General features: G+C 43.7%; 2 protein-coding genes across 6 annotated transcripts in view; one reads left to right on the forward strand and one right to left on the reverse strand.

The window, feature by feature from the left end:
* Nucleotides 1–1,934: 1,934 nt before the first annotated feature.
* On the forward strand, nt 1,935–5,801 carry rhbdd3 (rhomboid domain containing 3). Its single transcript, XM_037097931.1, has 5 exons — nt 1,935–3,165; nt 3,271–3,654; nt 4,575–4,701; nt 4,787–5,035; nt 5,159–5,801. Exons 1-5 carry the CDS (start codon nt 3,000–3,002, stop codon nt 5,316–5,318), a joined length of 1,086 nt encoding a protein of 361 aa, XP_036953826.1. The 5' UTR covers nt 1,935–2,999; the 3' UTR covers nt 5,319–5,801.
* A 376-nt stretch (nt 5,802–6,177) lies between these two features.
* The window catches only part of emid1 (EMI domain containing 1), a 59,444-nt gene continuing 51,623 nt past the window's right edge, over nt 6,178–13,998 (reverse strand). For 3 of the 5 annotated variants that reach the window (XM_037097930.1, XM_037097928.1, XM_037097926.1), the window contains exons 11-17: nt 11,692–11,781; nt 11,374–11,426; nt 11,209–11,271; nt 11,082–11,126; nt 10,840–10,884; nt 8,450–8,540; nt 6,178–6,892 (exon numbers count right to left, since the gene is read on the reverse strand). In XM_037097930.1, coding sequence (XP_036953825.1) covers nt 6,759–6,892; nt 8,450–8,540; nt 10,840–10,884; nt 11,082–11,126; nt 11,209–11,271; nt 11,374–11,426; nt 11,692–11,781 — 521 coding nt within the window. In that variant the 3' untranslated portion in view covers nt 6,178–6,758. Of the gene's footprint in view, nt 6,893–8,449; nt 8,541–8,766; nt 8,852–10,839; nt 10,885–11,081; nt 11,127–11,208; nt 11,272–11,373; nt 11,427–11,691; nt 11,782–13,998 lie in introns of all 5 variants that reach the window. The other 2 variants (XR_005075032.1, XM_037097927.1) reach the window with 2 other exon arrangements.

Raw genomic sequence — 13,998 nt, forward strand, 5'->3', positions numbered from 1 at the left:
GTAGCAGTAAAGATCCACAAATTTGATGAACAAGACTTCATTCAGAGGGAGGTGGATATGCTAAAAGTAATCAGTGCACTTGATCCTGAGAAAAGCAACATTGTAAGATTTGGGGAAAGTTTCAGCATCAACAACCTCTCTTGTCTGACCTTTGAGATGTTGGACAGGAGCCTTGTGGACTTGATGAAAGAGAGGGAGATGCCTTCATTGAGGCTTAATGAGATCCGGCCTGTGATTCACCAGCTATTAGTAGCACTCGATGCCCTGAAGGGTATCGACGTGGTTCACGGAGACTTGAAACCTGATAATATAATGCTTGTTAATCACAAGGATCAGCCCTACAGGGTGAAGCTGATTGACTTTGGTCGGTGAAGTCCTTGGAGGTCGGAGAACCACTGCAGGTTTGTGGATACAGGGCTCCAGAGGTGACCTTGGGCCTTCCCATGTCTGAAGCTGTTGATATGTGGGGACTCGGATGTGTCATGGCATATCTGTGCTTTGACATGGACCTCTTTGACGTAAACTGTGACTATCATTCCATGAAAACTATGGTGCAGCTGCTGGGTCAGCCAGAGGATGACTTTCTGAATGCTGGAACATACAGTGATGTGTTTTTCAGCGAGGTGGAGGGCTCAAGCAGTCCAGGGTGGAGACTGAAGTCACCAGAGGAATTCGAGGAAGAAACAGGTCTCAAACCCAGACCTTCTCTGAATTTTTTCAACGTGTTCAAGGATTTGGAAGATGCAATACAGAAATGCCAATCGAGAAGAGATGCTCTTGAGTATGAAGATACGATGGCATTTCTAAGCCTCCTAAAATCTTGTCTACATCTGGATCCTAGCAAGAGAATCACACCAAAGGAAGCACTAAAACACCCCTTCATTGCAATGACTCACCTGGCAAATGAAAAAGACAGTCACTCATATGCAGGTGAGGCCCATCAGTTCATGGCTGTTGGCCCCATAGATTATGCAGATGAAGTAGGTGATTCTCCACACTAAGTGCCGTTCAGGAAATTGTAGACATCAGGACGGGAACAAAGGACAAACTGTCAGCAGAGTGAGGGCGAGCATGGTTTCCATCTAAGGTCCTAGGGCTTGTCAGTGTAGAGAATTAATGTTATCCTCATGCTTGTCAGGGTTTACGCCGGGTGCTCCGGTTTCCCCCATTTCAACAAAATGAAAAAAATCTCTTTGACATTCAGTGGGGAAAGCATGGCGGCTCAGTGCCCTGCTGGTGAAGCTGCTGATGAACCAGCTTCGTCAGCAACTTCACCAGCAGGGCAATCATCAATGACGGTCTCATTAATGATGCTGGGCCGAGCCTCAGTGATATCAGTGAGGTGTCTACACAGAGTCCACAGGATCTTAACAGCCTGTTCACCCTGCTGCTGTCTGGAAGGAGACAGAGAGGCGTTCGCTGTTGTACCACAGATGAGTTGCCTCATCCTACAGCTGCTGCACATGCTTGTTCTTATGGTCTTGTTTTATCGTATTGTTCTGTAATTTCTGAATGCTCAGCACTGACCAGTTGGATTGTGTTTTTGGGGGGAATATTTTTCATTAATAATTTGTCATTTTTAAATTACTTTTATTGTTACCTTACCTAAACTTACATACATGTAATAAAGACGCATTGTAATATTTTCATGTGCTGTGATGTTTATTAGCTTCCCATCCCGCACAGCATACCAGCACCAAAACACAACATATGCTGGTCTTGCTGGTCACCAGCTATGTTCTCTCACTACTTGCATGGGTTTACTCTGGATTCTCCAGTTTCCCCCAACATCAACAAATATTCACAAAATAAAAATAAATAAGAATCACTAAGAGAGTCTCATTTTCATTTGTTGGTAAAAAAAACAACAACAAAACAAAACAAAACAAAACAAAAAAAAAAACGTTAACATGAATTGGTTGATTTTCAAAGTTATTCCACAAAGTACGGAATTAGATTAGAATCATGTCCAGGCCAGAGTAAGTACAGAATAAGGAAAAGTGAGTATGGAGAAATATTTGTGTTTCCAAGCTGTTGCCCTGTTCTGAAATATATCAGATTCAGAATCCTAGAAATAAATGGATCATACAAGCAGAGCTCAGTGTTTGGAGCAGTCATTTAATGCTATGTCAGAGAGCGTGGTCCAGAGCTTTGTGTCGTCAAAAGCAAGTGTTGGTGCCAAAATCCTGCATGGAACAACGTGAATGCCTCTCACAGTTTGCACAACAGCTCTTTACCAAATACCTTAAAACTGTGCCAAAGACACTGATGACGAGAAAAAGAAAAATTCCTGCCATATTTTCTGCTTACATACACAATAGCATCACACCAAATATTAAGCTTGTCGCAACACTTATCACTTATGCAGCAATGTAGTTTTCAGAGGTTAACTTTTGTCAACTCATGTTTGGATCCTCATTCATAAAAGAGACAAAAGAATTTAAGGACAGTAATTAAGTCAAATGCTTCTTGTAGTCCTGAGTTACTTGCAAAGTCAGTTTTTCAGTCACTTTTGCTCCACAGTCCCTGGAGGCTGATTGTTGGGACCAGCACATATTTTCCTACAGTAAACAATGTGCACACTTACTGTCCAATAGGTGGCGGTAGAGGTCTGTCACGCTTCCTGCTGACAACCAATGAACACGAAGAAGTGACGTGACGTAATGCGGAAGTGAGTTCCCACTACGAGCCATGAAGCGATTTTCAGGCTTTTTCATCTTTAAAAAAACATTTATTATTCACGTATCAAGGAAGTAGTTATCTTAGAATATCGCCCAACTCGTTGGCTTATCTTACGAGTAGCTACAACGTGCCAGAGAGGATTTAACAAGATAAATTCTGGAGGATTTTACAGAAAAGCTCTGGATTTACGCTGTTTCCACTTGTCAACACTGTGATCAAAATGGACGCTGCGCTTGCTAGGAGCGCATACAGATGCTTGATAGACACAATAATGCCACAGAAGGACAAGTGAGTGTTGAGTATAGAGTTGAACCTAAATGATGCTGGGTCGTCTGTTCTCAGGATGGCTTTGGTTCCGATCAGATCGCCCTGGGTTCTGCCTGGGAACGTGTTTATTGATAAGCCTCATGCTGCTGTTGTACGCTGGGGGCATCCAAGCAAGTCTGAGCTTAGGTCCAGGTGGAGACTTCCCGAGGTTCAGAGGTAAGTGTGCAGCTTTATACTAACCAACACATCTGACAGTGAATTGATGGTGAAATCAAAGCTTATAACGCAGCTCCTCTTCCTCCTCCTCCTCCTCCTCCTCAGATGTGTTCCTGTATGCCCTGAGCCATGATGACCTGCCCTCTCTCCTGGTCAGTGTGGCTCTCCTGCTGCTGCTTGGCAGGTGTCAGGAGCATCGCTGGGGAACAGTCGCCTTCCTCGCCCTCTCCATCCTGACCATGATCACACTACCTCTCCTCTACGCCCTGGTCCTCTTCGTGGGCAGCGGCGAAGCAAGTCGCATCTGTGGTCACTCTGCCATCCAGCTGGCTCTGTTCACGGCTCAGTGTCGTCAGGCGACCCAGAGGAGGCTGCTGAGGTGTCTGCCGGTCTGGTGTCTCCCCTGGCTGCTCCTGCTGGTTGGTCTGCTGCTGCTGCCCGGCACACCAGCCTTTCTCCACTTCTGCACAATATGCATCGGACACAACTGTATCCTTTCCTGCGTATACACTCATCTTATTCATGACCTAAAATATATTCTGCTCGCAAGAGGCACAGTTAACTTTGACCAGCTAAACATGTGCAGTTAAAAAGTAGTATGATGTTTGTGGAGGCTGCCTCTAATGATGTCACTCTGTGGCTAAGTTGCATTGTGGGTAATGTAGGTGCCAGGTTTTGAAAAGCTAATACTCTTGGACACATTATTGGTGAAGGTATAAAGAAATGATTCAATTCAATTCTGCAGAGATATATCTCCTTTTTTTCTACGCATCTTCATTTTTTTCAAAACTTGGCACCTACATTACCCACGATGCAACTTAGTCACTGAGGCTGTTTATCAGATGACATGCAGCTTGTTCTGGGGCCACAGAGGGAGGATTTCCCTTTCACAGCAGTGCTTCTCCTCTGGCTGCAGTCAGAACAAATCACAGTGTCCCAGCACACGCCAGGATACGACTGACATTATTTTATTACCAGCTACCTTCAAGACAAGAGGGAGTGAACTGAATGTTTCACAAGCAGCTTCGTCAGACTCTGCTGCTTAATTGCCAACAGGTGTTTCCTTTTAAATTGTCAGGCGCTGATCAGCAGAGAATGAAACAAGGTCACATTCTGCTGCACAGGTTCAGAAAATCCAATATAACAATAAATACAACAGTTCCACGGTGTGAAATTATAAAAATACATTGCCATTTTGTATAAAATTGTATACAAATCGGCTGAAGCTACATGTGAAGTAAATAAAATGGTGTCAGTCATATCTTGGTGTGCGCTGGGCTGTTGATTTATTTTCTTGGCGGTTTATACTACTTTATTTCATGACCTGCAAACATGTTCATGTGTATCATTTAATATTACAATGATTCACGCTCAAGTTCTTTTGTAATCATACTTAACGTACCTCGCAGATCATCAGTCCTTCATTGGGTCGTTACAGGAGCTGGAGGAATACAGAGTTCTGGATTTTCTTCCTGATTGGGCATATGTTCCCACATCAGCCCGCCTCAGATTACCAACCTACACTACCTCACAGAGGTCTGATCCACCCTATTCACATCAAATGTCACACTTGGCACCTGCACTGATTTAATTATTTTTAACATTTAATGTGTTGCTACAGATCACTTCCTCATAGGAGGCCTGCAGATCAGGCAGCTGCTCCTCTCCTGAGGGATCCATCTGTCCTGAACCACCACCAATGGGTGGATCCAGTACCGGATTGGGTAATAAAAGACTCTGCTGCTCAGTCTGAGGCCGACGTGTTGGAGGATCAGATGCTACGGGCTGGAATACTGGCGTCATTACAGGATGCTCCTGACGACCCTAATGCAAAAGTGGAGGTTCCCAAATCGTCAGTTTCCTCCCTGCGGTTAGTGATAACTTTATTCATGTAATATATTGTTTTGGGTTTGTTTCAATCTCCTCACATTATTTCCTGTAACAGTTTTAAGTTATGTGATTAATTTAAATAATCATTCATGTTTCCCCTCAGACTCCAGCAGCTGGAGAAGATGGGATTCCCCACAGAGAAAGCTGTCGTGGCACTGGCAGCTTCCAAACAGCTAGATGGCGCCATCTCTCTGCTCATCGACGACAGCGTTGGCGAACAGGCGGTGGTGGTGTCGAAAGGAAAGATGCCACAGAGCACATAGACAGCCAGCGTCGCTCCCACGGACTGACACCGTGTTTGCATTTGTGGAGTGAACTGGACACGCGTTATGCTTGGATTCTGCTGAGCTTCAATATTAGATTTTTCCCTGTGGGTGACTTATAGAGCCATTTAATGAAAGGAAATCATGGGAAAGTGGAAGGAAGTCTAACGGATGAAAACTTGACTCGTATATCATAAAGTTTACATTGGAGGTTGTGGATGTTATTCCTGCTGCGATCGCGTTTAATGAGCACCGACACAAAAAAGACGAGAGGAGACGTGTTTAAAAAACAAGAACAAAACAGTGAACATCATTTTATTACACCGATCATCTAGACAGGATTATCTCAACACAGTAACACATTTGCAAGAAATAAAAGTTTGAAATATGAAATGGTTACACGACAGCATACAAAATAAACTACAAATGATCATTTTAAATAGTTTCACAATAGGTTCGATATATAAGCTGGAAAAAAAAAAATCAGGACAGTTTAAGCAATTTACCAACACAACAGTGGTAAAAAATATGTTCAAGTTCCTTTAACAGTTTTGCTTTTTCTCTCTGTGTGTTTATTAAACATCTGACATGTTTTATGACAACGCAATCAAACCCAAATGTTTGTGCTTTTTATTTTGTTGTTGTACATCTTGTAAATATTCCGTTGCATATAAAATCACTTCATCAGTATGTACTTGAAGGGGGGGAGGGGAGACACTCACACCAGAAAACTACAAATCACTGTTAGCAACACGTATCTCAGTTAGAGTGGAGATGACTTCATCTTCTTAGTGCACTACATAACATCGAGTTAAACAATATGATAGAAGAATAACAAAATGAGTACTAGAGGAAGAGGGTGTGTTTTTTGTGTGTGTACTTGTGTCTGCAAACTGTACATGCGCAATATACTTAAATAGTGGAATCTCTTCAGGTTGCAGTAACATTGTGAAAAGCAATACAAACTCAAATCCAGTCTGTTTCCTCACAACTGATTCCTCCTTGAATTTGTTACTCTAAAATGACCCTTGTTGTCCAGAACTCGTGGCTCGAGGAGCGCCGCAGAAGAGTGAGAGTTTCCTTTTTTTTTTGTTTGTTTTTGTTTTCATACATCTTTACTCTGAGGCTTTTTAGTTCTGTAGCCAAAGACATGAGACGCAGGAGGAGCTGCAGGGTGTGTTATGGGAAGATAAGTGTTTGGTTATGGAGATGGGTGAGGTGGTGGTGGTGGTGGTGGTGGTGGGGGGTCGAGCTAGTTCTCAGGTTCCCGATGGAGGAGAGCATTGTGGAGTTTCCCTGAGGTGTCCCCCCATCCTAAATCTGACGGCAAAGCCCACGGAGGGTATCAGATAAGGTCTAAATCTGTTGAGTGCCGATGAGACCTATAGGAGGGGGGAGTCAACCCAGCCCGTGATCCTCAGGGTGAGCGGGAGGGGGGAGCTACTTCCCTCGAACCTTGGTGTCGGAGGACAGAGGAGAAGCAAGTCGATATGGAAGCACACCTGCTCGCTTATCTCTGTAGAAACTAGGGGAGACTGTGCCAAACGGTCCATCCCCAGACCCTAGATCAGGCTCTGTTGAAGAAAGACAGCAGTTGGAACGGGGCCTCGCTGTCCATCAGTGTTTGTGCACACTGTGGTCCCTAATCCTGACGTAGCTGCTAACATGGAGGTGACAGGAGTGGGTTCTTATTATGATACGATACCAGTGGCCCAGTTCTGATGTTAAAACCATGAACACACTAATGAGTCACAACGTCACAGAAGCCGAGAGCGGCCGTGCTTTCAAGGATTATCAGTTTGAATGCTGCTATCCTCAGATCACAAGTTATTTATGTCATTGTCTCCAGAAAACGAGCTCCGTCATCTCAACATTATCAGTCATTATCAGTGTTTATCACTCTTATTTATATGCATAATTTAATTTAAATATATAGTTTATTTTCCAGTCCCCCTCAGAAAACAAGGACTGTTTCAAGCCGACCGCTGCATGTGATCATATTTCTTACAATAAATAACCAAAATGTAAAGACCCAAATATCAAATCAGTTCTCATAACAAACTTAATAACAAGTTAATATGGTTTGTTTTTCCACCCCACAGATCAGCATTTGTAGGCCTCTCATCAATCTTATGAACTGTCTTGATTATTCTAATAAGTAAACCTGTTATTATGTAAAAACTAATAAATAATTAACTTGTGATCTTGAGATAACAGCGATAAAAAATAAATTGTGAGCACGACCGTTCTGAGCTTCTGTTCAACGTTCAAAGGATTTAACAAATTCTTCTTCACCTGAAGGAGGTGCATCTGCTGGTGGCTACCATAATTATCATTATTAATACATGTTTATGTTTTTTTCTTAAAGATTAATTGTCTCAAAAGAAAACATATCTAACATAAAATTGAAAGATTTACCTACATTTGAGAATCAAAACCCAGTGAAAGTCTCGTATGTTTCACTTAAACAGTTCATACATTATCAAAAAATCACATTCTTATTGCATCAATAACACGATTGCTCATTTAACTAATCGTCTCATTGACTTATGAACTGCTGCTCCACTGACTGGACCTGCATAGTTTACAGCCATCCAGACATATTAACCTACAAAGCACTAATGTTATTTAAAAAAAAAAAAAGATTAAATCCCTTGAGAGCTTTGTTTCAAATCTCAGCTACATTCGTGACTAAATAACATCAGCAACACCCAAACAAGTAAACTGTCATCTGATTTAGATTCAAGAGTTGCTAAATCCTCTGTGTGTGACGTCATCTCATGTTTCGAAACAAGCCCCACACGCTTTAAATCAGAAACAGAAATAACTCGTGTGAAATAACCCAAAATATTAAAGCTTTGGTAGAAAACAAAAATGTTCTCGTAGGACCACATCTCTAGTTAAAAAAAGCTGTTTTTTTGTTAGTTTTTTTTTGTTTTTAGGGCCTTTGAAGTGACACATCCAACACAATTCACACATGAAAAATACATTCCTAAAAAAAAAAAAAAAAAGACTACTTTACTTTTCAGTGACTAGATCAACATTCAGCAGTTCAGTAAAACAAAGTGGCTAATGCGCTAACGCTTCACGTCAGTTTTGCGGAGCTGTGGGTGAGGAAGTCTCAGCGTTACCTGGCCAGATGATAGCCTCCAGCAGCGTCACCCTGCGAGCCAGAAGCTCAAGGTCTGCCTGCAAGTCGTGGAACATCTGCAAGCTAACGTCCTATCAGAGAGCAGTGACAGGGGGGACTGTGTGTGATTGGGGTGGAAACACCAGCCTGAGTCCCGGGGCTGTACTCGCGACTGTTTCCACTCCCTGTCCCAGCAGTGAGGTTCGGTGGGAGGAGGGTGGAGCACACACACACACACACACACACCGCCAACCACCACCACCACCACCACCTTTGACCCCTGCCTAAAGCTGACCCTGCCTCAGGCCTCCTACTCACCATGAATACCGATCATAGTCTCAAGGATTAAAACCCTCTCGGCTAAGATCTTCAGCGCCTCTCTGATCTGATGTATTCCGTCCCCCTGTGAAGATAGATACAGCCGTCAAGGTAAAGAGCACAAGCCAAAGGAACTGCTCGCCAAGATGCAAGTCATTTGTTGTTGTTTTCTCTCAGTACAGTTCAGCAGTTAGAAGGTTAAAACAGTCCACATGTCTGCCCAGCACTCTCAAACACATCTGCATCCCTGTGTTTTTTTTATTTTTATTTTTTTTATTTTCGCTGTCAGACTCTGCCATGCCGGGCTGGGCGACATCAGCATGCACATTACAGATCAGCCTCACGTCAGCGACATAACACAGCTGGGGTTTACACTCTCCCAGGGGTTTCATGCCATCTGCATTCATTATTAAGCCCAGGTGAGTGTTGTTGTTTCAGCACCACAGCTTTCATTCTTAACGCTGCGGTCAACAAAAGTCATTCACTGTCACCTGACGGAATGAAGCCAGTGTAGATTTACTCTGAAATCTAAATAAATCTGTCTTTTAAGGAGAAGGCGATGGCTTCATGAGTCACACCTTTAGGACAATAACACAAGTGGTTGAAGAAGAGAAGTAAAGCAGACAAGCGACCGTTACAACAAAAGGCGTGCAGAGAGAAGCTGAAGCTTTTGGTGCCGAGGTGAGCGATTCACACGATGAAATGCTCTGATTAGTGAGACAAACCAGGGACGGACTGAGCGTTTGAAGAAAAAAAGGCAAAGTTTGACTGAGTCAGACGATGTGGAGACGTCGGAGTGTGGGTTCACTCCCTCTCTTTTGTTCAGAGTGTCAAAGTATTTTGATGAATTACAGTTAAATATACAGTTAAATCTCAATAATTTCTTCGTTGGATCATTCCTGATTGATATGTTAGTTTATTGTGTATGTTTTTTGTTTTTGTTTAGTTTTTGTAAGATTGTCCCAAATTAAATCATGGTCATTATTTACTCTATAAGGGAGTGAAGAAGTCTGTTGTATGAATCCTGACAGCTCTTATCTGATTTTATGACATCTCGTGTTCACAAATAAAACTTTGCCTTATTTCTGTTTCTGAACGGCACCGTGTTATTTCACTCATGGTTAGACACACTTTGTCAGAAAAACATCCATCCCAGACTTTTTTTTTTTTAAGTGGCGCAGAACCTGAAGATGAAATCATGCAAGGTTGCATCGTGGGATGAAAGAGGATAGCTGTATCCACTCCACTCACATCAGAGCACAACACCTCTAAACCCAACAGGACCCACCACTGACACATATGGAGTCATTTGGCATATACATGTTCAAACTCTCTCAATTGATGGATCAGATGCAAGACAGCACATGTAGAATTTGAATACAGTGAATATAAATTTCTTTCTCCCAGTCCGAGCTGGGGCATGGTTGTTGTTTACTGTAATTTCTGCATTAATATCAATATGTATATGCCAAAGTCAGATGCTGAAAAGGTGACTGTGAAAGGTAGCCATGGGGACAGTAGCTTGCAGAGGGAGTCAGACAGCTTTAGGGTCAAGAGGACAGTGTCGTGACAGGGGACAGCAGTCCAGAGCACACCCCGAGGACCGACAAAAACAAAAACACGTTAACACTGAAAGGTTCCACGCACAACATCAGACAAATAAATGATATATACAACAATATACAACAGACTTAATGACCATCAACAGGGAGGAGAGGATGGACTTGAGAGAGAAAGAGAGAGAGAAACATAAACACAGTGATCGTAGAAAAAGGTCGTAACCATAACCTGAGACGGGGGGGGGGGGGGCATGGTTAGACTTTAAATCAGGTTTACTGAGAAGACTTGTTGCATTGCAGAGTGAACGTGTGATGACATAAATAAAAATATCTTACATTTAGATTGCTCTTGTAAAATGAGGAAGAGGTGAAAGAAAAATAAGGGTTAGACAGACAGAGAAAATATTAAATGTTCGACAAAGGAATCTTATTTTTCTTCTTCAGATCATCAAAGTAAAACCCTCCAGTGCAGAATCCCGTGTCAACTGTCAACCAACAACAACTACGTTCTTACCGGCAAGCCCTTCTCTCCCGGCTCTCCCTTGAGACCCGGCGTTCCCTGCGAGAAGAACATCAACAACAGAAAATAAGTGAGTGTGAAGAGACATTAATGAAAGCAGTGCAGCGGTTTAGTTCAGCCGAGAGCGCTCGCTCTCTCTGATCTGGTACGTGTAGTTTACAGTAAAATAACCAGCTATGACATGTGTTGATGTTTCCCTTCATGCACTCGCGGCAGCGGGAGTGGACGTGGCTTACCGGCTCGCCTCTGAAGCCCCGCTCTCCTGGGTAACCTAAAGGACCCTGAAAAACCAAAAGGCATGTCAGGGAGAGTTTTGTTTAAGGACGCAGATCAAAACATTGCAGAGCTCTGAGCAGGACTCACTCTCTCCCCGCGCTCTCCCTTCGGCCCCACAGGGCCGTGAGCTCCCGGAGCTCCAGGTTTACCCTGCGTTGAATCAGGGAGGAAATTCAAAATGACAATGATTTATTTGTATTGAGATAAATGTTACAGTGACTGCAGGGTAGCACAATGTGTGAGGAAGCTCACATTCTGTCCTGATGGGCCAGGAGGTCCTAACGGGCCTCTGGGACCTGGAGGACCTGCATGATGCAAGAAAAGAGTCATATTAATATTTTTACCTTCTTCTTTTCTGCTTTAACGTGTCATTCTGAACTAAATATTGACTGCACAGTGAAACAACTGCAGGAAAATGGCACCATGCACAGATAGAATGGATCCCAATAAGACTCAGTTTCACTTTACGCTACTATGAGCTGAATGAAATTGAAATTATTTAGAAGTGTGTATTAGAAACGGCAAAATCATCTGCATTCATTGCATCTTCCAGTGTGGGGTCAAACTCACCGACAGGCCCGGGGGGACCCTGAGGCCCTGGAACAGGAGACCCTCGTGGGTCGTGGAAGGTGTTGGTGTAAAAAGGGTCTTTTCCACGAGCTGCAGTCGAAAGAAAATGTGTTTAATCAGGAGATCCTTTCAAATCCCACCTATTATCTAATGAGCAAAATCCTGTTATAGGCTGTCAGCTTGTTTCATAACACACTGTACATCTACATCTACTGCAGTCAGGCTGGTGGGGAACCTGAACAAAAGCTTTTTGTGATGTTTGACTTTTAATTTTGCTGCTGATGTTGCAGCCTGAGAAGCTCGACTCTTCCTGTGTTAAACCCACAGGTTAACCTCCAGAGGGCAGCGTTTTCCAACCAATACCCAAACTTCCACCTGATGACTTCAACAGAGAAGTAACCTACACTGTACAACAGCTCTGCCGGTAGATCAGCTTTTCACGTTCATTTAAAAAATAGTTATGTAATACTGTAAAGAAGTACGACTGTGCAACAACAACAACTGAACGTCTACGTCAAAATGTGCCAGCAGAGAAAGTTCAAGAGGAAGAGGGTGGTGAACGTGCGAGCGATACAGGAAGCGTGCGGTCATTGGGTCATTTTATACTGACAGGAAACACAGATCCAATCACGGCATGGGGCTTCAGGAGATACAGAGAGGAGGAGGAGGAGGAGGAGGAGGAGGAGGAGGAGGAGGAGGAAGCCAGGAACATCCTCCAGCTGCCAGAACGCTGCTCACGGAGGTGACATCCAAAAACAGGGCCGACCTCGCTGCGTCCCTCTCAACACACTGTCTTCATTTCCTACTAAAAACTCAACGGGATCTGCAGCTTAAAGTGTCCGAACCCTCCTCCTCCTCCTCCTCCTCCTCCTCCTCCTCCTCCTCCACTAACCCTCTCCTGTTCTGCAGAAAGGGAATTCCAACCTCCTGATGCAGACGCAAAAGCCAAATAAGCCAGTGTTTTCCAAAGGAAGCCCAGGACAGAGCCCCCTCCTCCCTCCTCCTCACTCCTCACGTCCCCTACTGTTACTTTGATGTGAAAAAGAAACGGCTCGCAGTCTTCGGAAATCATCATGCCAACCTCAACGCGCCCACAGCTTTCTCCACGCAGGAATTCAGAGCTTACAAATCGGCGGTGCTGCATACTTTGTTTTACCACCGTATCCACACATAAAACCCACCGATGTGCTGACCTTGAAAGGAGCCGGTGCAGACCCCCATCTGTCTCTCCCTCCCTCCTTCCCCCTTTCCTCCCTCCACCCCCTCGGCCGTCTGAGCGGAGGCCTACATCTGGAAGTTGTTGAGTGACATCAGTGATGGACAGGTTCTCATCCCAGCATGTGAAGTCTGTGTCAACCTCAGACTGTCTCTGCCTCCGTTTAATACGCTTTGATTCTGTTCTACTTGGCTTCGAGACGATAAGGAGCAAGTAGCAGTTAAAGGATCACCGCCGTCCTGTTTTCCGTTTCTCCTTCTCTTTTTTGTTCGTCATCAGGCTGGAAAAGCCTGCGAGAGCTCTCACGCTTACAGCAGAGAACATGAATACAGGTGAATATTAGCAGTTTGTAGAGTCGAGCTTGAAAAACCTACATCTTCCTGTCTGGGAACAAAAGGCTTTCCTCGATTTTGTGAGCATGCACTCGTGTGCTGGGTTCAGATAAACGCAGAAGTCTATCAATCGAAACAGTGAAAAGAAGCCAGCGTGGGACCGCGAGAGTCGTCGTCTTTGCTGTCAGACGACCACCGCTGCCAATGAAAACCTATCTGACAAGCGCCCGCAGAAATATTCACAGACGAGGCGAGTTATTAAAGTCTTCCTTCCTCGCTCTCTGACTCTCTCCAACAAGTTTTTTTTTGTTTTTTTTTGCACCGGGACAACCAGAACCAACTCACACATGTTCAGTCTCAGACGAGCTGAAAAAACATGTAGTTCATTCTTAATTAAAAGCTGTTCTGACCAAATGAAATGCTTGTTACCTTGAAAACAATGACAGATTTGGAATATTGTACGTACAAGAAAATATAGAACAAAAGGTTTTAGTCATTTGTAGACATTTGACGGGAGAAATGTTAGTTCTTTTAAAAAGGGGAATGTGCTGATGTCACTTGAGTCGGCATCGGTCGGGTCTGAAGACTAAAAACACAGTGTGGTGGTTTGGAGTTAGAAAGGAGTGAGTGTACCAGACCTTTGTGGAGTTGAGAGAGAGAGAAAAGGAAATAAAAAGCTAAATCAGACGATGGCCGATGGATGAATACCTGCATGCAACCAAATTCCTCTCAGATGTGATTGGATGATGTTACTCGGAC

The sequence above is a fragment of the Acanthopagrus latus genome, chromosome 5, assembly GCF_904848185.1.
Source record: "Acanthopagrus latus isolate v.2019 chromosome 5, fAcaLat1.1, whole genome shotgun sequence".
NCBI classification, from domain to species: Eukaryota; Metazoa; Chordata; class Actinopteri; order Spariformes; family Sparidae; genus Acanthopagrus; species Acanthopagrus latus.